This window comes from Diceros bicornis, chromosome 18 (genome assembly GCF_020826845.1).
Source record: "Diceros bicornis minor isolate mBicDic1 chromosome 18, mDicBic1.mat.cur, whole genome shotgun sequence".
NCBI classification, from domain to species: Eukaryota; Metazoa; Chordata; class Mammalia; order Perissodactyla; family Rhinocerotidae; genus Diceros; species Diceros bicornis.
The window spans coordinates 19,967,965-19,993,166 of record NC_080757.1 but is presented as its reverse complement, the minus strand read 5'-3'; the positions used below and the strand labels follow the sequence as shown (position 1 = coordinate 19,993,166).

At 55.2% G+C, this 25,202-nt stretch overlaps 1 protein-coding gene across 1 annotated transcript in view; it reads left to right on the top strand.

Moving 5' to 3' along the window:
- The window catches only part of KSR1 (kinase suppressor of ras 1), a 149,282-nt gene that overhangs the window by 109,046 nt on the left and 15,034 nt on the right, over positions 1–25,202 (top strand). The window contains exons 4-15 of the mRNA XM_058560305.1: positions 519–978; positions 3,099–3,103; positions 5,627–5,690; positions 9,331–9,414; positions 11,238–11,299; positions 11,400–11,506; positions 14,780–14,948; positions 17,159–17,200; positions 20,162–20,216; positions 21,058–21,106; positions 21,913–22,292; positions 24,560–24,656. Coding sequence (XP_058416288.1) covers positions 519–978; positions 3,099–3,103; positions 5,627–5,690; positions 9,331–9,414; positions 11,238–11,299; positions 11,400–11,506; positions 14,780–14,948; positions 17,159–17,200; positions 20,162–20,216; positions 21,058–21,106; positions 21,913–22,292; positions 24,560–24,656 — 1,574 coding nt within the window. The remainder of the gene's footprint in view (positions 1–518; positions 979–3,098; positions 3,104–5,626; positions 5,691–9,330; positions 9,415–11,237; positions 11,300–11,399; positions 11,507–14,779; positions 14,949–17,158; positions 17,201–20,161; positions 20,217–21,057; positions 21,107–21,912; positions 22,293–24,559; positions 24,657–25,202) is intronic.

Below are 25,202 nucleotides of genomic sequence, written 5' to 3'. Positions count from 1 at the left end.
GGCTGTTGTTCCCTTTCTAGCTGGGCCTCTTTTCTAGCAGATTCCCAGGGCAATTTGCTGTCGGAAGGTTGGTGCAGCTGCTTTTCCTGACTTCTGAATTTTCTTGAAGTGGGGTGATCCCTTCACACACTCTGGCCTCCCTTTCCTAACTCTTTAAGATTGGTCACCATTTCCTTCTTCTGAGGTCACACACTTTTGGGGTGGGTTTCCCGGTTTGCTCCCCACGGACCTGTCAGCAAGAGCCCTGCACAAGCCATTCCCTGTCCGGGCCTGATTTCCCCCCCGTAAAAGGGGGGACAGCAGTATCTGTGCTGGTGCCCTTACAGTCAGCTGGATAACATGGAAGATAGTGTGTCTACGCGAGAGGCCTTTATAAACCAGGTAAAGGCTGATAGTTGAAGCCTTCCACTAAGGAACTGTGCAACCTTGGACAAGGTGTTTAACCTCTCGGCCCTGGTCACCGCACCTATAAATCCTGCTAGCCCCAACCACCTGTGACTCGATTTGTTGGCCCACAGGAGGGGAGCACAAAGAGGACTCGGGCTGGAGTTCGTCGGATGCCCGGCGGGAAAGTGGCTCAGGGCCTTTCATCGACACCCTCTCGCCAGCCAGCCTGCCTTGGCCCCTGGGAAGTGCCCAGTTGGGCAGAATGGGCAGTAGTGCCCAGGGCCCACGCTCTGTCTCCGTGTCAGCTCTGCCCACCTCGGACTCCCCAGCCCCTGGCCCTAGCGAGGGCCTTTCGGACACCTGCATGCCCCTGCATGCCAGTGGCCGGCTGACCCCCCGTGCCCTGCATAGCTTCATCACCCCGCCGACCACGCCCCAGCTTCGCCGGCACACCAAGCTGAAGCCACCGAGGACGCCGCCCCCACCCAGCAGAAAGGTCTTTCAGCTGCTGCCCAGCCTCCCCACGCTGACCCGGAGCAAGTCCCATGAGTCTCAGCTGGGGAACCGCATTGACGAGGTCTCCCCAATGAGGTGAGTGTTCCTGCCAGGCAGGTGTGAATTTGCTGTCTACTGAAAGTTTTGACTAAGGTGCCCCCCTCTCTCAGTCCACTCCCCAGGCTACCTTAACAGTTGGGCTGAAGCCTACTAGATTTCTTTTTGTACACATACAGACACACCCACACACACACCCACACACGTACACACACACACGTGAAATGATACCACGTATCCGTCAGGATAGACTGGATTATGCTGCAGTAACAAATAAGCCCTAGATCTCTGGGTCTTAGCACAATGGAGATTTATTTCTTGCTCATGCTTCCTGTCCATCCTGGGTCAGCCTCGTTCCAGCTCCTAGGCTGATGGAACACCCACTATCTGGAACACTGTCTGGAACATTCCACCATGGCAGAGGAAAAAAAGAATTTTAGATGTTACACACCAGCAGTTAAATGCTCTTTCCTGAAAGTTCGTGGCCCTACCCAAACAAAGGAACCAAGAAATGTAATTCCCCCACATGCCCAGAAGTGGAGAACTGGAAAAATTGGCTGAAACCTCTCATGATTATCAAATACCATGTACTCTGGTCTAGAACCTATTTTTTCATCTTACCTTGATATCTCTGAGAACAGAACTTTATGTCAGTACATCTTGAAATACCTTACTCTTATTTTTTAAAAGTGTTTTATCTATGTATTTTAAATAGGTAATAACAGTCACATGGTCCAAATGCAAAAGCTGTGTAGCTCATGTGGTTCATCTTTGTGGGGGTATGTGGTGTAAAGTCACCCTACCATTTTTCCTCAGTCACCCAGGTCCCCTTGCAGGAGCCAACCAGGTAATCAGTTTTGTATATATCCATAGTTTTTCAAACTACTTCATCTTTTTTTAACTTGGTCACATCCATTGTATAGTTTAACTCCTCCCCTGCTGATGGACATTTAGGTCATCGTCATTTTTGCTGTTACAGAGATCGCCCTTGTCAGTATACCCTGTGGGCGGGGCAGAAGGGAGGAGGGAGTTTTCTTTAAGTGCCTCTTACCTTCTTGTGCCTCTGAGGGTTGGGGCCCCTGGCTTCTCTCCTGACATGGGTACCCCTTTTCTGGTCTTGAGTGGGTTTGTTCCCCTTGTCCCAGTGCAGACTGTTTCGGGTCCCTTATGGGATGGACCATGGACATCTCTGATGGTTTTGAGTATGTCACCCAAGGAGAAAAATCCACACTGTGACCTACCCTGCCACTCCCAGTCAGGCTATCCTGCTGGGGCCTGCAGCCTTCCTCCCCTCTGGGTCCTCTTCTCCCAGAGGACACAGTGACAACTACCACGTGGATTCATGGACATGGGTCAATCAGAGGGCATCTCAGTGGGCAAAACCCGGTGTGTCTGTTTCTCCTTTTCTCCTGAAAAGAGTGTGAGGAGGGTTCTGGTCTCATTCCCGGCTCAGGATAGAGAACGAGCCTCAGGCAGATGACACACTTCTTCAGATCCCACAGCTGCTGAGCTGTGCCTCAGACCCTGGGATTCCGAGTCAGGTCCCCACAGAGTCACCGGAACTAGCACTGATGTGGGCGATCAGCCCCCTGCTGCCCTTGGTGAGCCCCGAGGGCAGACCGAGTGGCCAGGGTTTTCCCCAGCTCTCTTGGTCCCTGGGGCAGCGGCACCCCTGGGGAGGTGTTGCTCAGTTCGTGTCCCCACCTGGTCCTCCTTGGGGGCCACCTTTCTGCTCTCACAACTGTTCTCCCTGCCCTCCTGCCCCAGCCACTTCCTCCCTGGCAGATGCACCCCTCCTGGCAGGGCTCTGGGCAGGGCTCCCCCATTTACAGGCACGTGACCTTGGGGACTCTGTGAGCCTCTGTGTCCTCGGCTGTGAAATGGCGTGAACTCTCATTACCATGCGGGTGGCTGGCGAGGCTTAGATAAGCGGATGTAGTACAGTGCACAGCACAGTTGTAGCCTCAGGGCCCGCTGGGGGGCCCAGGGAGGCCACTTCCCATTGAGGCTCGCTCAGCCAGCCTGCCCCCATGCCCCAGAGGCTCACAGTCCCCCATCTGAGCACCTTGCTTTCTCCCTCCCAAGGGATGATGTTCTGGGGAACATGGTGAGCCAACGTGGTGACGTAATCCTCTTTCTCTCTTTTTTGTCTCCTCCAGGTTTGGTAAGAGTGATTCGTTTTCATCCCCTCTGCCACCCGGGAGTCATGTTTGTGTTGCTGTCCCCATCGGTGGAGGATTTCTGTGACCCTCTCTTAGTCCACTCGGCCTCTCTCTAGTCCAGAAGCAGAGGTGCTGGGCACCGCCGCAGGACACAGCTCTAGGACAGGTGGCCTTAGCATGATGAGGTGCCTCAGCCTAGCCAGCGGCTGCTCTTTTTGAAGCAGAGACCTTTCACGGTGTCACTGTCTGCGGGCAGCCCCCATGGTAGGCCCTGGCTATACCTTGCTGTCCCCGCAGGTGACCTCTGTGGCAGGGAGTGTTCACCTGCTGGGCTCCTGGGAGGGAGGCGCCATCTCTCTGGTGCAGGTGGACCTTAGCCATCCACAGAGCCCAGCTGACATCTGTCTTCAGGAGAGGGACATCCCTGGAGGCAGGAATGCAGCTTGGCTCTGGATGAGGCCCTGAGAGATTGGAGGGTGCGGATGTTCAGGCAGCCCCTGACCCCCTTCCCCCACTCCACCTCCGGGCTGGGAGCAGGTTCTTGCACATGGCTGTGCTGTGGGGCTCTCTCTCCTGAGTCAAAGCAGAGGGCAACAGCCATGCATCTGGAGTCCGCCTTGGTGGACATGCAGAGATGTCTGGTTTTTGCCTGAGCAAAACAGTTTATTTTTGTACCATCCTGAGCTGGCTACGCAGTGATGGGGCTGTTGGCAGCATCTTGGAGATGAGGAGGGGGATAGTAGGCAGGGACTGGGCCAAAATGGAGCTGGCTGCAGGGCCACTGGGGAGGCCTAGGGTGAGGAAGGGACAGGCTGCTCTTGCCTCTCCTCAGGGCACAGGCAGAAACTCGCAGGGCCCTTCACAGAGCCTTAGACAATCCAGCATCCACATCCCTAGGACAGCCTGGCCCTGTCATCCTCCCGGTTGCTGTAGTAAAGCAGGAGCCACAGTAGTGAGGCAGCTTCCCCAGCTTGCTTTCAGGGACAGTCTTTGCCTGGCACATGTACCATCTCACCTCCCTCCTATCCCATGCCTGTGGCAGGCATTACAAGTCAACCATAGGTTGCGTTCAGAGATGGTTGAAATCTCATTTTCCCAGTCTGTTTCTTTTAGGCTGGCGGTCTAACCCCTTTTAGACCCATGTGCTTTGATGGCTTGAGTGGGGTGGGCCCCAAGAGAGAGTTGGGGCGAGTCAGCCCCATGGCCGATGTGCTGGAGAGGGAGAGCTGCAGGTGGTATGATTGTGAAGTCCCTGATCCTCGGGGCAGCAAAGGGCCTTTTGGTCCTGAGCCACCTCCCCTTGGTGTGGGAGGAGGAGTCAGTGCCTCCCATGTGCCCTTCTCCTGGTGGTTGGGAATGTGGTGCTTGGCCTTAAGTGAACCAGCACTTAATGAGCACCAGCTGTGTGCCAGGCCAGCACAGGGTGGGAGGGATACAGTAGCCTTTCTCAGGGGAGGGAGGGGGGGACCTGCTGACGCAGAGGACACTAGATGGCCACAGATCCCCTGAGCACTGTGTTTCTGACCTTTCTGGGTCATAGGTCTCTTTGACAATTGGATAAAAGTCTAAACCCTTCTTCTAGGGAAAAGCCCACAACATTCTGCTTACCAATCCAGAGGGTTCCCATACCCCCTGAAGCCCGTCCATGGGCGCAGCTGAGAACCCTTGCTCCGGGGGAGATGGGCAGTGCTCAGTACGGGCAGAGGGGGTGGGAGGAGGGGGAGGAGGGACTTGGACATGAGAGCTGCCCTGGATGGAGGGGTCGCTTCCAGCTGCTCCCCCACTGCCTGACCTGTAATGCCATAAACACTGCGGATGCCTCTTCTTATGGGGAAGCCAGGATTAGGAGAGGGCAGGCAGAAGGGGCATCTCAAAACTCGTGGCTGGAGACTTTCCCAAAGGCCCAGACTGAGTGCCAGCTGGGGCTGGGCCACGCGGGAGCGTGGTGAAGCTTCACCTTATATTCGCTCTACCTGCCCAGATCTGGCAGTGGTGGCTCTCAGAGCAGAATTCTCAAGGTGCTTCTGGCTGGAAAGGTACTGAATGTGCTACATGGCTGACCAGCCTCAAACCCAAATCCACCAAGGGTCAGACTGCTTCTACTCACTTAACATGAAGTGACCAAAATTAAGCCCTTGCAAACTGGTGCCCTGTGGGTGCGTCCATGAGGGGTGCAAAAGGTGGAGGCTGTGGAGATGTCTACCCTCACCTCTGCTTTGCCTTCCGCCTCTCAAGCCTGCCTTCTGCCGAAGCTAGAAACCACACAGGGACGCCAACTGAACTGTCCACAGAGGCCAGGCCGTACCATTCGTTAGAGAAGCAGGCCAAGTGTGAGGGTAACCACGCTGCCCCCTTGGTCTCACCTGGCCTGTCCCTCTTTTAGTAGATCAGGTTCAGGGACGTTTCTCTGCCTTGCGATAAGCCTCTGCGCCCATCTAGCCTGTGATCTCTGAAATAGGTCATAGGCACGAACCGTCCCCCGCAGGGCTTCCGCAGCCTGCCCCACCTGGCCTCTTTCCCTGCAGATCTCCCGCATGGTGGATCCCCACAGATGGTACGAAGGGACATCGGGCTGCCGGTGACTCACAGGTAGGCCCAGCTGGGCTGGGGCGGGGAGGGGGCACAGAGCTGGGCTGGGACCTGCACGTGCCGCAGCCCCCACTGAGGGGTCGCTCTTCATCACACCGGGAATCTGTCCCAGTCCCTGTTTCTCAGGCCTCTTTGCCTCTGGTCTGTCTGTCCATCACCTGTGCTGGAGCCCCTGCCTGTCACCGCAGCCATATGGACTTGCCGGGCCCTCCCTTGCCCCTCCTTGGGTCTCTTCCTCATTCTGCTGAGAGAAAACGCTCCCTTCCCCTCCCAGGACACAGGTCCCTGGAGAAATAGGGTCACAGTCTTAGGGAGGAGCCGAGAGCTTCCTAAAATTGGTCACACATCAGAGCCCCACAGAACTTGTTGAAAATCCAGATCCCCAGGCCCATCCCTAAGGTTCCCTGCCTGGAGGTCTGTATTTCCGACAACTTCCAGTGACTCTGGTGCTCATGTGTGTTGGAGAGGGCTGATTTGGGACCTCATGAGGCCGGTGTGTAATGCTAACCACGGCTCTGGGTGGCGTCTTGTCACCCCAGACGACCAGCACGACACCTTGGGATGCCTGTGCTCTGGCCGCCCCTGTCGAAGGCTGCTGTGAACACAACATGGAATGCTTGTCAAGAGCTTTGTGACTTGCTGGGGCTCTTCATTTCTGGGGAGTGTGAGCTGTGCTCCAGACCCGAGGGGTTGGGTAATTTGCCTGAGGTCATGCTGCCAGTAAGACAGTGCTTGAGCCTGGCCTGTTGGTGCCCGGGCACCCCTGCTCGGAGCCTTGTCAGGGCTGGGGTGCCTGTACCCCAGAGCCCCAGGGAGGAGAGTCCAGGGCACCACAGATGACCAGGTGAGGCCCTTTGAGTGAAGGTCTCGGTCATACCCAAGTGCCAAGTGTGACCTTCCCAGGGTGGTGAGAGAGCTGGACCTCTCAGAAAGTCAAGAACCCCCCTTCTCCCCCATGAGCTGCATGCCTGTGGGCAGTACCCTCCGCAAGCCTCAGTTTCTCCCTCTGCAAATGAGACTTCCAGCCCAGTCACGAGGATAAAACGGGGTCACGTCTGAGCCTCACGTGTCCGGCAGTGGTGGGGGGTGGGGCTTGCTGTTTCACCTCTGGCTGTCGCCTGAGGCCGCGGTTATCCGAGGGAGAGGGACGCTGGGATCAGGTTGCTCCGTTTTGTTCCTGTCTCTGGCTGCACCTGGTTTCACAGAGGCCGTGGGAGTTTGCCCCCAGGTGTTTCGCAGACTGCGGCTTCCCTCCACCTGTGGCAGCTGGTTCCCGGCGCTTTGCCAGGCTGCCCCGCCCACCCAAGTTCTGGGCTTGGGTAGGTGATGTCACAGGCACACCTCTTGGTTTTTAAGCCCATGATCTGGGCCCCTCTCAAAAGAAGGTCTACAGGTTTTTAGTCTAGTCATAGGGGAAGAAACTGTCCCATGACCCTTCCCTGGTCTGGAAGGCTTCCTCCACCCCTCACCCCACCAGCCTCGCAGTGCCTGCCCCTGCTCAGGCCCAGACCTGACTGTCCTCTCGACCTGTTTCCAGGCTCTCCTTGCAGATGTCATCTCAGATGCCACTGAGCTGCTCCCCTTCTCCCAGTGTTGACACGAGAGGAGATTAAAGCCTGGGGGGTGGGGGAGCGTGGGTCCCATGGAGGCAGGGTTGGGGCTCCTTAAAAGGTGCTCCAAGGAGGCAGACACCTTGTCCTAGCCCCTGGAAGCCCCCGCCATGGCTGGGTGGAGACAGTAGTGTTCACACGCCTCCTCCACATTCCGGGTGTTACACATTCGCATGGCACACGTGTGATCCTCCCCCAGTCGCTGTGAGGTGGGAGCGCTGGCCCCATGTGCAGAGGCTCCCGGGCACCCCACAGCCAGTAGTCAGTGGGGTTCAGACCCAGAGCCATCTGACCCAAAGCCGCATTCTCCCTTGCGCTCTGCCTCTGTGTCCCTCTTACAGAGAAGCCGTGCAGCTCTGAATGCAGAGACCTGGGGTCCGCTCCGCTGCACAGCATCCCAACTATGTGACCTCCAGAAAGTCACCTGACCTCTCTGAGCTGGTTTCCTCGCCTATGTACTGAGAATCCTGGACCTGCCTAACTCCCCGGGGGTTTAAGAATCGAGTGAGCTAATGCTTATGGATGCATTACAAACTGCTCCTCAAATACTATTGTGGTTTGTTCCATTGGTACTATGATATACTATGCTTTAAGAAATCTATTCCTCTGGGCCGGCTTGGTGGCACAAGCGGTCAGTTGCGCGTGCTCCGCTGCGGCGGCCTGGGGTTTGCAGGTTCAGATCCCGGGCGCGCACCGACGCACTGCTTGTAAAGCCATGCTGTGGCAGCGTCCCATATAAAGTGGAGGAAGATGGGCACAGATGTTAGTCCAGGGCCAGTCTTCCTCAGCAAAAAGAGGAGGATTGGCAGCGGACATTAGCTCAGAGCTGATCTTCCTCGCACACACACTAAAAATCGATTCCTCCAAAAATGTGCGTTCTTTCTGCCCTCAGGACCCCCACCCGCCCTGTGGACTGGCCTTGGGCTTTTTCCCTAGAAGATACCACCCACTCAACCCCATCCTTCCTTCCAATCTCTCTTTTGTGTTCTTTTATTTTTTTAAATTTTGATTTAGTTTGGTTTGAAATACATTCAAAATTCAAGAGGTAAAAAGGTATATATAAAGAAAAGTCCCCTCCCACTCCTGCCCCAGCCCCCCAGGTCCCCCGTAGGCAAATCTTAGCAGTTTCTTGCGTCTCCCTCTGGAGATATTTTTATATAAGCAAATATATATGTATATTCCTCCACCTCTTTTTTTATTTCCACACAAATACTGCATATATTATACACATTATTCTATACTTTGTTTCCTTTTTTAAATTGGGACGTAATTTATACAGAGCTAAGTGCACAGATGAAGTTTTACATATGTAGACGCCCATGTGTACCCCCCAGATGAAGAGTCAGAGCTTTCCAGCACCGTGGAAAGTGATTATTGGCCCTGCCCAGTCGACAGTGCTGCCACCCAGAGGGTGCTGTCCACTCTGTCGCCCTAGGTTAGATCTTCCTGTACTTGAACTTCATGTAAATGCAGTCATATAGTATTGGCCCTCACTGTTGTCACAGATGGTGTCATTTGGAGTTCGTTCCATACTTGCCCAGAGAGCTTCCTTATTTTGTTTCCTGGCTGCACAGTGTTCAGTTGTGTGGCTGGACCGTACTTCATGTAGTCAGTCACCTGCACTCCTGACCAGTGTGGGTTGTTTCTAGGCCTTTACAGAAATGCTGTGGGGATAACCTTGTCCATACATCGTTTGACACCCATGGGAGTATCTGCTGGGTGAACTCCTAAGACTAGAATTGCTCGCTATGCACGCGTGTCATTTTGATTGCTATTGCCAGGGTGCCTGCCGGAGAGCTGACATCAGTGACCACACCAGCTTTGGGATTTTGACAGTGATGCCTTTGTGGCTGGGAAATCTGAATGCCTGGGGGGAAGCAGTGGCCCCCAGTGTCCCTGCCCTCCCTGGGAGAGGGCGCCTGCAGCTCTGGGTTGGAACCAAGTCTCCTGGTTTCCCTGGGGCTGTGTGGGGACCCCTGAGGCTCTGCTCTCCCGCCCATGTGAGCATCTTGTGTGTCCACCCCCTGCAGGTTCTCCACCAAGTCCTGGCTGTCACAGGTCTGCCATGTGTGCCAGAAGAGCATGATGTTTGGAGTGAAGTGCAAGCACTGCAGGTGATGGGAGAGGGTGGGAGTGTTGGGGGAGGGGAGCAATCTCAATATTTTTAGTTTAATAATAGTCCTGCTGCTTGATTCTTGGCCTTGGTCAAGTCAGAGTGCAAAGGATTTCCCCTAAACCTGCTGTTCGTAATCCCATTCAGCACACCAGAGAAGGATCAGCCATCTCTAGGGAGATTAAGGAAGCATCAAGCAAGGCACTCCCAGAAGAAGGGAATATTTGAGGTGGGGTTTGAAGGATGAATAGAAGTTTGCCAGGTGGACCAAGGAGGAAAGAGAATTCCAGACCCAAGGAATATCTTGTACAAAGGCAGAGAGGAATGGGAGGACTATTCTGGAAACTATAAGGAGTTCTGAAGTTGAGCCTTACATTTTAGCACACAAGGGCTGGGAAATGGAGATAGGCATTGGTAAGAACAGAGAGATGGTTCATGGTACTTACAAAAGAGGAGAATGGAGGAGAATGTCAATTCTCTACAATCCAGTTTTGTTTTTTCCTACCATTGTGGTTTCTGGTGGGAAAGAATGGCAAGGATAGGGAACAGTGAGGAATGATCAGAGTCCGTCCCCTGCTGTCTGGCTGCCCTCGTCTTACAGAGGGTGAACCTGGAGTCTCTGCTCCCTGCCCACTTTACCCCCGCATTGCTGTGTGACCTGGGGCAAGGTACTTGCCCTCTCTGGGCCCCATTTTTGTCATTTGTACATCTGGGAAGATGATTCTAGCTCTCTTTGTCCATCAGGATTGCTCCAAGAATCTGAGCTAGTGTGTGTAATAAAAGCCTTTGGCCTCCCACACACCACAGGTGATAGGTCTTTCGTGTGTCAGTTGGATAAATGGTGTTTTCCTGATGACTCTCCCGACCACCGAGGAGATGCCAGAGCTTTCTCCCCAGTCTAGGTCCACTGTGGCGCCTGCCATTTGGCTTTAAATTGGGGACCTCGGGATCCCTGTCAAGTAATGCCATTCATGCGGAGAGCACAGGGTGACCTTGAGCCTCGTGCTCTCCTGCAATGGCAGTGTGAGGGTGGTAGGGCCCCACTGTCAGCCCATTTGATGGATGGGACCCCCAAGACGTGATGCAGCAGGCAGGACCAACCCGAGAACTCAGCCCCTTCCACTGCCGGCCACTCTGACCCTCAGACCCCCTGGCCCCATGCTGGGACGTAGCGGGAGGGGCTGCCCCTCACATCTCTGCAATGCTCTGGTAATGCAAACATTCTCCTTCCAGTTCACCTTTTATGTAAGTTCAGATTTGTCTTGAGTGTTCTGAACGTGGGGGGAGTGTCTCCTTTTCTTTAGAAAAGAGACATAGATGCGTAACCCGTACGCGTCAAGTTAAAATGGGTACAGTCAACCCCGCTTTGCTGTGAAGATGGGGTGGACAGCAGTGGGACCCGTACGTGTCAAGTTAAAATGGGTATAGTCAACCCCACTTTGCTGTGAAGATGGGGTGGACAGCAGTGGGACCCGTACGTGTCAAGTTAAAATGGGTACAGTCAACCCCACTTTGCTGTGAAGATGGGGTGGACAGCAGTGGGACCTGTACGCGTCAAGTTAAAATGGGTACAGTCAACCCCGCTTTGCTGTGAAGATGGGGAGGACAGCAGTGGGAATGTGGTAGTGGTCAATATACGGTAGCCGCTAGTGCTGTTAACGTCAGGATGGTCTACACTTTTGCACTAACGTTTGTTGAGAAACTTGTGGAAATGGAGGCAGTCATGGGTGAGTGTTGCCCACGCTGCCAGCCGATGCTTGAGCCCCTCGGGGGCCCTGGGAGCCCGCGTGGCCCTCCCGGCACTGACCCTGCCTTCTCTTCCAGGTTGAAGTGTCATAACAAGTGTACAAAAGAAGCCCCCGCCTGTAGAATATCCTTCCTGCCACGTGAGTGTTCGGCCCTCTCTCCTCCGCCTTCTGAGTCTGGGTGAATCTTTCTTGAGCTTGATCTCTTCCCTGCTGATGGTCCCCCCCCCTTTTTGAACAGTACCTAAGCTTCGGAGGACAGAATCTGTCCCCTCGGACATCAACAACCCGGTGGACAGAGCCGCCGAACCCCATTTCGGAACCCTCCCCAAAGCGCTGACAAAGAAGGTACGCTGAGGGACGGCCTGGGGGTCTGCTGCTTCTCCCAGGAGAACACCCTCCAGAATTCTTTCTGTAAAGCACCCCTAATGTGGAGGTGCAGCGGGGAGGCTTGACACATGATCCGCGATCCGTGGCCAGAGGGTGGCCTTCAGGGAGTCTGTCTGTAGCCATTGAGCAGACTTCACATTTATGTCCAGATCGTAGTTGCTTGCCGGGGACCCCCCTCCCCTATTTTGAGCTAATACTTCACTTACTGTGAGTCAGGAACTTGTCCATTGGTACTTCATTTGACCCTCACAATAGTTCTGAGAGGCACATATCGATATTACCTCCATTTTATGGATGAGGAAACTGAGCATGGGGTCCCCCAGGAGCGAGAGGCAAGCCCAGCCCTGGAGCCCGGGCCTCAGTCACAGTGCAGCAAATGCACCTTCAAATGTACTACACGGAAGCTCATTTCTTTACGTAGCCTGGGGTCAGGCTTCTCTGCTAGTTCAGACAGGCGTCCTCTGCAGCTAGACAGATTCTCGAAGGCCTGTGTCCCCCAGGAGGGTCCGCAGACCTGTCACGGGCCCCCGTGCACAGGTGTGTGTGGTGTCTGCAAGGCACCTGTGCTCCTGGCTTCTGACAGTGGCCCCTGTCCTGGTGACCACACAGCAAGTGGCCTCGCCCCGCCCCCACACCCAGGCTGCTTTGGGTGTTTCCAAGTGTGTTGTGTCCCAGCCCCAGACCAGGGTGTAGCGTACTTGCCTCCCTACTGAGGGGGCATGTGACGGCTGCTCCGTGGCCATGGCTGGCCTTCAGTGGCTTGATCCAGCCTGGATGGAGGTTTGGGCAGAGAGAAGAGGCAAATGACATGTCCAGTTGACACTGGGGACCCTGAAGATGCAGCTTGGGGGGCTGCTCCGGGAGGGTCCAGGGCCTCCTCTTATTGTCAAACAAGGGACGCTGACCGCTCCGGACCTCATATCTCTTAGGAGCCCACTTGTGTCTTCTCTTCTGCCTCTCTCTGCCTGTCATCGCATTTTCCCCCGATGGCGGCATTCCCGCCAGGAATGGAGAGATGGAGTGGAAGGATGACACGATCCACGGCCCTGGGTTTGAGTTCCAGCTGTTGCCCTTTGTTGCTTCTGTGCCTTGACCTCCCTGAGCCTGTTTCCTGTCTGTAAAGTGGGGATAATAGTGCTTCATTCACAGGGTGTTGTAAGGATAACAAGATAATGTTCGTGAACTTGCTCATCAGGAGCAGTACCATCGGTCAATTGTGTTTGTTTCCTGCCTATCACAGACAGGTGCAATTCCTTGGTGGGACGCCAGGCCCGCCCAGGCTGCCACTCCCCACCTTGCCAACATTGTTTCTGTGGCTGCCGTCTCCTCTCCGGCTACACTAAGCGCATCCCCATCCTTACACTATTCTCGCACACCCCTCGCTCGCCTCCTGTCCATCCATGCCCTGGCCATTTGCTTCTGCATTTCTACCCACCTGGACACCCACCCCTCAGCCTCCTGTCAGTTCTTCAACCCACTCAGGGTCCCTCCTCCTCACGAGCCCCTCCTGCTTGGCCCTTAACCGGCACAGTTCTGGGTGGTGCCCGACAGTCTCTCATCTCCCTGAGGGGGCAACCGAGTATCATCCTTCTGCTATCCCCCCTTTATGGTCGTTATTATAACACGAGCTCACAGGTACTCAGTTCTCACTAGGAGCCGGGCATTGTGCTAAGGGCTGTGTGTTTATCCCATTGATCTCACGAGGGCCGGCCTGGCCCTCTGACCTCTTCTCTAGCCATCCTCTCCACTCCTTGCTCAGACAGGCTCTGCCCGTTCCTGCCTTGGGGCTCTTGTGCCCCCTCTTCCTTCTGCCTGAAACACTCTTCCCGGCGTTCACAGCACCCTCCCCCTCAGGGAGGCCTTGCCTGGACATGTCTGAGGGGTGGGCCCCCTGGCTGCACCACTCCCTTCCCAGTATGTCTCACGACCGGTCGTCGCGGGGTGCAGTCATCTGTCTGCCTGTCTGCTGTCTGTCCCCATGCCCCCGTGTGTGCTCAGGAGGGCAGGGCCATGCTATCTTGCTCCTGCCGGGCCCCTGATGCCTACCTTGGCACCTGGCACACGGTAGGCAGTGAGGAAACGTTTGTATTGAACGTTGAGCAAATGCACAGCCCTGTGAGGCAGCAGCTGATACCCTGCTTTATAGATGACACACTGTGGCTCAGAAAGGTGGGGCGATTGGTCCAAGGTCACGCAGGGGCTGAGTGGAGGAGCTGGGATTCAGCCTGCCTCGCAGCCACTCCCCCTGCCCAGGCAATGGGATGGAGGGTCTGGGGCCTTGGAGTGTGAGCAGGGGCAGTGAGGGCTCAGGGGGCCCAGCTCCCTCCCCCGCTTCAGCCTGGCACCAGGAGGCACTAGCTGTCCTCGGACAGGGAGGCCACTGTGTCGGCTGTGGTGGTTCCAGAGTCCACACACACCCCAGGGCCCTTAGAGCCTGCGGAAGAGAAGCCGGTTGAACTTAGCATTGAACCCAACTTGGCGCCAACTCTTCTGACCAAGGCGTTCCTCCCCACTCCCTGAGGATCGGTGTGTGGGTCTGGGAAACATGGGTCAGGTCCAGGGTCCCACCTCACGTGGAATCAGTTCCCTGTAGCCTCTCTCAGGTGGTCCTTTGGCCTTGCTAGGGCCCAACCACTGGGTGGTCCTTGCCAGCAGGTCTGCAGAAGAGTGGAGGGAGCATTTATTAGGTACCTGCTGTGTACCACACACAAAATAAACACTTGTCAGAGGCTGAATTTAATTCATGAAAAGACCCTGCCGTGAGCCTGGCTCTGAGCCAGGCACTGGGTGTGTGTGGGCAGCCGTGGTCCCTGCCCACACAGGGCACACCGTGTGGTGGGAGAGACAGTCTTCAGAAAACCGCCCAAGATGCTCGCAGTTGACAAACCTCAAACCGTAGTTCAGGTGCCCTGATGAAAATGCTGGGAGCTGTGGGAGGATAAAAAGGAGGAGCATGCTCCCAGCCAGGGCTCAGGAAAGGCTCCTGGGAGAAAAGTATCTTTGAGCTGAAATAAGAAAGAGGAGCAGGCATCCTCTAGGGGATGGGTGTTGAGGTGAGGGTCTCTCTGTGCCCTCCTTCCCTCGAATATTAGACTGGTCAAGTATCAGGATGCCCTGGGCTGACCTGCTCATCTTTAGACGGGGAAGAGGGGATCTCGGCATGGGGGGAGGGAGGCAGGCTGGGCAGGCAGTGACCGTCTCTGCCCACCTCCCACGTCTCTGGTCCTGCAGGAGCACTCTCCAGCCATGAACCACCTGGACTCCAGCAGCAACCCGTCCTCCACCACGTCCTCCACGCCCTCCTCGCCGGCGCCCTTCCCGACGTCATCCAACCCATCGAGTGCCACTACACCCCCCAACCCCTCGCCCGGCCAGCGGGACAGCAGGTTCAACTTCCCAGGTACCACACCTCGGGGCTTTTTTGGGCCCGCAGGGATAGGGTCGGATGCCCCTTCTCAGCACACGCCGGCAGGCTCCAGGTCATACACTGCCACCATGTAGAGCACTTGCTGGGAGCCAGACACTGCTGAGCTCAAGTACCTTACTGTATTTAAACTTGGTAAAACTCTGAGGGAGATGCTGTTACTGCACCCATTTTACAGATGGGGAAGCTGAGGTTCGGAGCGAGGAATTGGCTTGTCCCGAGCTGTATAGCATGTAAGTGGCAGAGCCAGGATCCAATCCAAGTCTGACATGAAGCCTGGGTTCTTGATGTAATCACACTGCGCTCGTGTGCATGGGGTGGCTCCTCCTGGGCATAATTCACTCCCTCAGGGCTTCTGAGCTCCCAGGAAGCATGGTAGGCAGCACAGGGAGCTGGGGGAAGCCCCGAGGCCTGAAAGAGGGAATCCGGGGCTCTGTGGCTTGCCTGCTCTGTGATCTGGACAAGCTACTTAAAGGGGAGCTTTTGTTCCCTTTTCCATGAAACGAGACCACGTGAGGTTGGAATTAGGTGATCCCCTGTGTGGATGAGGACCCTGAGGCCCGCAGGAGAGTGCGTGCTGGAGCCCACCTGAGCCCGTGCTGACCTCTGACTCGACCGCAGCCCCGGCTGCCCTGGGGTCAGTATGGGCTGGATCCCACGCCTCTCGGCCAGGCCTGGGGTGTCCCGCCTCCCCATGGAGCAGAGCGAAGCCCACTCGTCCATTTCAGGACCAATCCTCAGCCTTGGCCTCCCTGACAGCTCCTCACAGTGGGTCCTGGCCCTTGGTGTATTTCAGTTGGCAGCCCAGGGGAAGGGGGGTGGCTGGGACGCTCCAGTTTGCTCCAGGCCCAGCCACAGGCCTGCTGCCAGCTTCAGCCTGTGGAGTCGGGGTCAGGCCCCACCTGTCACTGGCCCCTGGGGCTCCAGGCCCAGGAGGACAGAGGCACAGCTCTTCCTGTGCCAGGGAACCCCCGGCTAGGGCCACACACAGCCAGCAAGAGGCTGGGCAGCCTCTCTGGGCCCATCTCACCAGGGTTCCAGGGCCTTCTTTTGGGGACCGTGAGAGACCGAGATTTTGTAGGAATCTTTTTTCTCTTTTCCCTGTCCCTTTGCCTTAACACGCACGTGGCTGGATATCTCCTGACGCTGATGCATCGCCCGAGTGCACCCCTCCCTTCCCTGCAGTTGGGCGATGGCCCACTTGATTAACATCCTCTCCCGTACTGCTGTGTCATTATTATGCTCTGAAACCGGGCCTTTTGCTAAACCTCCTAGTTTGGGTTTTTCTGAAAGGAAGGGCCTGTTTGAAAAACAACAGCCACAGAAAAAGTCCTTTGTTTGATGTCAGCCAGAGCATCTCAGCTTTCCCTGATGTCCTCGGGCTGGGCCCTCCCTGTCCCCTGCACAGAGCCCCCACTCTCTTCAGGGTCTGTTACCTCTCTGATCATGGCAGCGCCTGGGGCTGGGCTGGTCCAGCGGTTAATCTGGGGAAGGAACTTCTGCTGTTCACCTGCTCTGTACTGTGCCGGAGCATTTCAGTTTATTCTGGAGGATAAACCTTGGGAAATTTTATACTTCCTTTTACAATATGACAACAGAGAGGTTCACCAACTTCCCAGGGTCCCAGAGCCTCATAAGTGGCAGGACTGGGGTGAGAAGCATGCTGTGTCCGAGTCCCCAGACAAGTCAGCATGTCCCCTTCAATCATCCTTAAGAGAGGATTTTTCCCCCCTAGTGGTGAGACCCAGTCACTGAAGCCTCAGCTCCTCCGGGTGTGAATGTGGGGTCCAGGGGGAGACCATTCATCACAGTTTTTCTCCCCGTTGTATTTCACTCTCCTGGGCTCATGCACATTTCACAGAGGACAAGTGGGCCTGGGAGGTGAATAGCTTCCACCCGGGCTCTGCAGCAGGGTGGCTGCGGGGACTCGTCTCCAAACCCCAGTCCTCCAGTGCGAGCCCCTCTACTCCTGGGGCCTCCTGCTGGCACCTGTTTTTCCCCAGCTCTTTTCTCCTTCCTGCGTGAATCACCCTGTCCTGGCCAGGCCCACCCGGGGCAGGGCAGGTGGGGGGTGCTGCCACAGCCCGATAACCAGCCCCTCTCTCCCAAGCCCATGCCTGTGTCGCCTCCTCCCTCGCTGCGTTTGCTGTTCTGTGTGTGTGACTCACCTCCTCTTCTGTTTAAAGCTGCCTACTTCATTCATCATAGACAGCAGTTTATCTTTCCAGGTGAGTCGTTTGCATGGTCCCACTAACTGCCCCTTGCTGTGACCCCCTCTGTCCAGCCCACCTGGGTGCCCTCTCCCTGGGCACCTTGAAGGCGCTTGAGCCTCACACCCACCTGTTTTGAGAGGTGACTGACTGTCGAGGCTGGGCAGGGGGGCAGGAGTAGCCTTGAGGCCGGCCCTCCACAGGGGCAGTGCCTTGCTGGGAGGGACCTCGGCATCCACCCTCTCTGGCCTCTTGCACAGAGGCCGCAGGCAACTTGTCCAGGGTCACACAGCCAGGAAGTGGCAGAAACTCAGTTTGCAGCATGGGGGGAAAGGACTTTTTGCTGATGCCTTACGAGCATCTGTCACAAAATCTTCCCCTACATAATGACAAGGAAACTGCTACGCTATCTTACAGAAGGGGAAGCGAGTTTGGGAAGGTCTGCCGGCTTCGCTCACTCAGTGGGCTTCGCTCCAGAGCCTTGCTGCACAGCGCCATCTGCTGGCCATTGTTGGACATGCCCGAGTGCAGCAAGTTTAAAGCAAAAACTTTTCAACTCAGTAAGATGATCTCGTTCCTTCCCTTCCGCAAAACTTGTTTTGCACACCTGCTACGTGCCAACCTTTGCTTTTGACCATATCCTGCCTCTAAGGAGTTTATACGATAGGTACTTATTTCTCTAGCTGAAGGTGACAAGCTACAACTTTCTTTTTTTTTTTTTTTTTTTTGGTGTGGAAGATTAGCCCTGAGCTAACATCTGTTGCTAATCCTCCTCTTTTTGCTGAGGAAGATTGGCCCTGGGCTGACATCCATGCCCATCTTCCTCTACCTTATATGTGGGACGCCACCACAGCATGGCTTGGTAAACAGTGCATAGGTCTGCGCCCGGGATCCAAACCTGCAAACTCCAGGCCGCCAAAGTGGAGCGTGCGAGCTTAACCACTACGCCACCCGGCCGGCCCCAGCAACTTTAATTCTTAATTGAGCCATGTGAAGGTTCTGTGTGTTTTAGACAAAGACGGTAGCTAGTTGTTTTTTTCCTGGGTTAAACAGGCCTGTCTTGAAGTCATGGTATTTTGATTATTCCAGGCTTTTCTATCCCACAGCCCAGCTCCATGAGGGGAGTGACGTGGAGCATGCGTTAGTCCTTACAGGACCACCCATGTGGTTTTGCAGGCGTGTGCAGGCTGGCTGGGCTCCCTGAGCTGCCTTTGTGGCTTCACACCCATTTTTGCTGCGGTCCCCACTCCAGGAGCCTTCCTGTTACTGGCTCTAGGATGGCGTACAGGGGAGCACCCAAGAGCATTGGGAAAACGTGGCTCTTCTTCCAGAAGGGTCTATCTTACTCTGAAGATATGTCAAAGGGGAGGGGAGGGGAATATATTTCTATTAAAACAAACATGGACACATTTTGGAGCGGATTGCAAAACACACTTTTTTTTTTTTGTGAGGAGGACTAGCCCTGAGCTAACATCTGATGCCAATCCTCCCCTTTTTTCTTGAGGAAGATTGGCCCTGAGCTAACATCCGTGACCATCTTCCTCTACTTTATAGGGGACCCCACCATAGCATGGCTTAACAAGCGGTGCGTTGGTGCGCGCCCAGGGTTCCGAACCTGCAAACCCCGGGCCGCCACAGCGGAGCGCACGCACTTAACTGCTTGCGCCACCGGGCCGGCCTAATCATACTCTTGATGGTTAAGGAAAAGTATGAGACTTAGAGACATTTTGCCCTCCCCCTTGGGGTTCTGTTTCTCCCTGAACCCCCACCTCCTCACCCCCTACGTGTGTGTGTTTCTTCTATGGAAACATTTGAGCAGCCTTGGAGGGGTAGAAACATCAGGCCGCCCCTGGAAGTCTGTGGACTCAACGTTGGGGTGTCTGGAGGAGGCCTTGGCAGAAGCTTCCAGGGTCTGGGATCCCCCAGAAATTGTGCACAGGAGGTTGCATGCATGTGTGCATTTCCCTAATAGGAAGGCCCACGGCCTCTCTCAGATTCGCCAACTCTGTGGGGTCACAGAGATTTTGAGAACCCTGGTTCAGAGGACCTTCAGGGTGGCCTTGGAGGAAGCCCTGGAGGGAGGTGGAGGGAGGTTTGATGGCTGATGGGGAGGCTGTTTGTCCTAGAAGGCAGGGAGAGGCCGCTGATTAGCTGGAGCCACTGCCACCTCCAGTCTCCTTTTGCTGAGAAAAGGAGGGCCCACCCGGCCCTGGGGCCGCGGCCTCCCTGAGTGCGATTAGAGGGGACTGGAGAGAGCAGAGGCAGCGGCAGAAGCAGCCATGGAGGGTTTGGCCAGTAACACGTTGGTTCCACACTGGGGTGACCATCTGTCTAGTGGTCCCCGAATGTGGGACTTTCAGTGCTAAAACTGGGAAAGCCCCTCACTGCGCAGTCTTGGGGCCCCTGATGTGTAGACTGTGCGTTTCTTCCTCTCCCCTGAGACCTAAACCCAGAAGCTGATGGCTCGCACCAGAAATTCCCAGCAGCTGTGCCAGGCACCAGGTGTCCCTAACGAGCCACCTGCGAGGCCTGCCTCCTGCCTCTGCTGGTCTGAGTGAAGGAGTCTCACCAGTTCCCGGGTTGTTGCAACCAGCCCCTGCCTCCCAGCAGAAGGGGGGCCTAGCCCACGTGTCCAGTAAACAGTAGCCCGGTTTGCTTTTACAACTTGCTTGTTCAGGGCTGCTTGGGCACAGGGGAGTGATGTTAACCAAGAAGCCTCAACCTCCCCGCCCACCTGGAGTCCCTTCCTGGGGCAGAGCTGTGTGGGCAAAACCATGAGCTGGGGAGGCTGCGTCCATGTTGGGTTTCAGGAAAAGTAGAAGTCAGCCCGAGTGGAAGTGGCCTGGGGAACACGCGTGCAGCCCGTGCGGGCCTCTAGGGAGGCCCCACTGCCGTGTGTCCAGGGTTTGCAAGCACTGCGTCCTTTGCGGGGAGTGGGCCGGTGGTCTCATGCTATGTATGCGCTTTTGTTTCCTCCAGACATTTCAGCGTTTCCGCAGGCGGCCCCGTTCCCCGAGGCAGCGGACAGCACCCGGTAGGTCCCTGTGCTCTGTCCCCTTGCTCCTCCGTGGAGACTTGTTGAAGCTGACCCACATCCCCGAGCAGCTCCCACCCCGCCTTGAAATCTCTCCCCTCCCACTCCGGACGTTGCCATGTAGCTGGGCCAGCCCAGGGGGAGACTCCTTGGGCTCATTCACCATCTGGACCAGTGAACTCAGCCAGAAGGGTTTTATTTGCCTCCCTTTGGGGCAGTCACCATTGATTGGGGCTGTAAAACCTGGAGCGGTCTCGTGACCCGGGAGGGAAGGGCAAAGGGCACTCGAGTTAGAGAAACCTTCTAAAAATAGCTCCTGTTTATGGGGCCCGTTTTCCATGTCAGGCCGTGCTGAGCACCTGACTCACGTTCCCTTGTACGGTTCTCAGCCTGATGAAGAAGGTATTGAGGTAGATGTCATCCCAACCTGCAGATGAGGAAGCCAGCCCAGAGAAGTTAAGAAATTACATAAAGTCACACAGCTAGGAAGTGACAGAACCAGTTATCAAGTAGAATTTCAAGTCCTGTGCATATGCTCAGAACCCTCGTACTGGGTGTCAGATTTGAAAGAGCCTTAGTGCTTACTGCCCACCCCTCATCCCCCATCACCCTCAGGTTAGTCTGGGGAAGGCCGAGGCCGAAGAAGGGAAATGGGGCCTTGTCCTCAGCCTCCTGACTGTTTCCACAGCATCCAGACTGCCTTTCCCCCAGCCAAGTGGGTCAAAGTAAGAATCCAGGCCTGGTGGCCCTGTCCCAGACCTCACACGGGGAGTCCCCTGCCCAGCTGAGAGCCAGTGGCCCACCTTCAGGGTCTCCGTGACAAACCCTGTTTTACTCCTAGGCTCGACGACCAGCCAAAAGCAGATGTCTTGGGGGATCATGAAGTGGAGGTGAGTGAGGGTGACACTCAAGCTGTGCACCGTGCCTTCTCTCTCCTCTCCCCGTCTCAGCATGCACAGGGGTCTGGGGAGTGTGTGGGTGCCAGGCCCTTGCCCCCAGGGCCTGCTGCAGCCGACACGGGGAAGAACAATGAGGAACGCACGAAGCAAGTTTCCTTTTGCTTTTCTGGTCTTGAGGCTAAAGTAAGCTCTTAACTCGCATGGTTCCCACTCCCAGCCCCAGCTCTGGAGACTCTACTTCAGTCATGCTGGGGTGGGCCAGGTATCTGTATGTTGTCAAAGCTCCCCACATGAATCTGATTTTAGCCAGGGCCAAGAACCACTCTCTTGACCCTTGACCCAAAGTGTCAGCTGAGCCTGGCTCCCTGCGATGCAGTGTGGCTTAGAGAACATTAGCCGACTGATTTATTCCTACCCGGAGGAGAGTCAGAAACTCTGTTTAAACAAACGGATATGCAGAAAGGATGATGTGGTGAAGTTCTTCATCCTAGGGGATGTTAACGCTCTTCCCTAGTGATCGGATATCGCTGATAGAGATCTCGGAGCAGAGCGCTAGTGGGAAGAAGGGCCTCAGGGCCCAGCTGGGCCAAGTACCATATTTTGATGAGGACACTGAGGCCCCGTGGTGCCAAGTGACCCACCCACTGTCCACAGCAAGCCAGTGCAGAGCCTGACTAGAACCCGGGCCTCTTGACCCCATGCCTCTCGCCTCGCTTACCTGGCTGGGGCTCCAGGGAAGGGAAGTCAGCTGAGCCCAGATCTGCTGCCCACTCCATTCCTTCCTCTTCTCCTTCCAGGCCGAGGAGCCGGAGGCCGGCAAGTCCGAGGCAGAAGATGACGAGGACGAGTTGGACGACTTGCCAAGTTCTCGCCGGCCCTGGCGGGGCCCCATCTCACGCAAGGCCAGCCAGACCAGCGTGTACCTGCAGGAGTGGGACATCCCCTTCGAGCAGGTGGAGCTGGGTGAGCCCATAGGGCAGGGCCGCTGGGGCCGGGTGCACCGCGGCCGCTGGCACGGCGAGGTGGCCATCCGCCTGCTGGAGATGGACGGCCACAACCAGGACCACCTGAAGCTGTTCAAGAAGGAGGTGATGAACTACCGGCAGACGCGGCATGAGAACGTGGTGCTCTTCATGGGGGCCTGCATGAACCCCCCCCACCTGGCCATCATTACCAGGTGACCCAGCCCCCGGCCCTCACTGGGGTGGCCACCTTGCCCCCGTCTTCTCTGGGGGGCCTCTTACTTGTGTGGACTCCCTGGAGGGCATGGGCGTTTTAACGTAGACAGGTACAAAGAAGAAAACCAAAAATGAGTATAATTTCCCCATGCACACAACCCCATTGACGTTAAAATATAAATAAATAAAATGATACCTTTCTAAGGAGAGAGGAAATTCAAACGTTCCAGAAAAGTACAAAGTGAAAACCAGTCTCCTCCCACCCCAGCTGGGTGCTCCTCCCCAAAGGCAGATACTGTAACCAGTGCCTTATCTTGCCTTCTGCTAAGATAAAGTTTCCCTGTACTCATCATTTATAACTATTTATCTATTCCTTTGTAAAAATACACAGCAAAAATCATACTGGTTCACACCTTGCTTTCGTCACCTGAATGCAGAGCTGAGGTCTACTGTATTCTTGGTGATACCTGCCCAGTGTTCCCATCACCTAGTTGAACCTAGTGGTGTGCTGGTAAATGTTTAACAACCAGCTCTCGGGGGATGGGGACGGAAGCCCTGGTTTATGGCATCTGTCAAGTCCTGTGGTGTAAGTACTCTCACCACCGTTGATTTCAAGCTACCGACATGATGTCACTGAGAGTGGAGTGGATTTGGGAAGACAGTCACACAGCTGGGCTCTGGGCCCTCTCTCTGGCCATCCCTTGATTTATTTAACCGGTCCTCTTTTGCTGGAGGCTTTGTCATAATGAACATCCTCATCTCCATATCTTGGTGAACTTCTGTGAGTATATGTGCTGGGCTGGGTCAGAGTGTGCGTACGTCACGATTTCATGTCCATTGACTGTTTCTACTCCAGGACGTGTTCATCAGTTTCCTCTCCCACCGTCAGTGTATGAGAGTGTCATTCGCCCAGAGCACCAGGGGCTGTGAAACGGGCAGATTTTTGCCCATGGCATTGAAAAAGTTGTTGGGTGTTTACTTTTAAAATCAGGAAAAGCAATATGAGGCTAGTGAAATTTTGGAAGATACGTGGAAGTGTCAGGAAGAAACTAAAAATCACTTTCGTCCCATCAGCCATGAGAACCCTCATTAATATTCTGATGACATTCTCTATAGCTCCACCCTGTGCTTTGAAAAAACATTCTCCTCAAACTGTATTTACTAAGTAAAAATTAATTTCCATTTTGCTTATTTATCAGATTAGTGACCACCCACCAGAACTTCTGAGCAATGTGAGATCACCAGGTCACCACACCAAAGGGACAAAATTCCAGCCCAAAGCAGGACAACTTGATGCTTTAGGGCACCTTACTGTGGTTGTGCCAGCTCCAGGACCCCCAGCCTCCCAGCCCCTAGTCGCTGTCTGTCCACCCATCCTTCCCTCTCTCTCTCATCCACCCAGTTCTCTAAGAGATTAGAGTCTGCTTAAAGGGAAGACATAGAATAGAATAGCAAAACATTCATTAACAAAAAACGTAACATGTTTTAGAATATGGCAGGGGGACTGGAACATAGGTAAGGAACCATCAGCCGATATTCCAGACCCCTCGCCCGGTTCTCAGAGTCTCTAGGCTCTCAGAATATTATCTCCTTGGAGACTTTCCCTAAAAAACTAGCCCCTTTTCTTGGATGGTTTAAGTCAGCTTCTGCCTGGAGCAGGGAGCGAACCACACATTCTCTCTGGGTCCTTCCTCACCCTGGGTTTTAGGAGTCAGTGCAGGCGGAGATCCCAAAACGTGAGCCCCTCGTCCAATAATAGCTTTGACATCCCTGACAGCCACCCCCACACCTTCCCCCTCCTTGCACAGCCCTTAATTACAGTAAAATCCCTGTGATCAGAAAATAATAAAAACCATCATGAAAATCATTACAGTGAGCTCTGGAGCCCCAGTGTTGCCTGGTTATAGCCCTAAAAGGCCAGATTCTTCCCTGTTGGGAGTTTGAGGCGCTGTGTTCCTGCCTTGAACCCCTGGAGGGTGGGCTGCTCTGATTGCCAGAAGCCTTGGTAAACTGAGTTTCCTGTTCTAGGGAGGGCAGGCCCTGGGCCTCAGGGAACGGGGTGCACGTGCGTGTTTTTGCACCTTCAGCACAGGCCCCAAAGGAATGGGCATCAGACTTGGTTAAGAACGAGGATTCTGATGCCCATAGTCCAGGGGACGGGGAGAGCCCTCCAGAGGCCAGGGACACAGCTCCTCCCAGGGTCCAGGAGGGCTGGGATCGGGCCTCACTGGCCCAGACCTCTGCCTGACCCCACCACTCTTGACAGCTTCTGCAAGGGGCGGACGTTGCACTCGTTTGTGAGGGACCCCAAGACGTCTCTGGACATCAACAAGACAAGGCAGATCGCTCAGGAGATCATCAAGGTAAAGGGGTATCCGGCTGGTCCCAGAGGTCCTGCCTGTCCCCCGTTCTGTCTGCCTGTCTCAGGGTGGTGGTGGCTGCTCTGTCGCTCCCTTTAGCTGGGGCACCTCAAGGGAGGGACCCCGTCTCCTTCCCTCTGTTTGGGTCTCGTCATGGAGCCGGGAGCTGGACACTGCTCAGCGTTGATGGAATTGAATTGGCTGGGGAGGATGCAGCAGGCTTTAAAGACCGACGGCCTGAGTTTGAATCTTGGTCAGCTGTGTGACTTTGGGCAGATCATTTCGCCTCTCTGAGCCTTGGCTTCCTTCCCTGTAAAGTGAGGATACAATGTACCCTCCCTCACTGGATTGGTGCAAGTGAAAATGGGATAATCCGTGGAGAGGCCTTGGGCACAGGGCCAGCACTTGGTGAGAGTCTGTTAGAATTGGTGAGGGGGGTGGGTGCTACTTCCAGGGGGCGTGACAGCACCCCCACTTTCTGCCTTCAAGTTTCTAAATCAAAGTTTCATGAGGACAGACCCTCAGGTTCAACTTGGGCAGCCTTTTTTC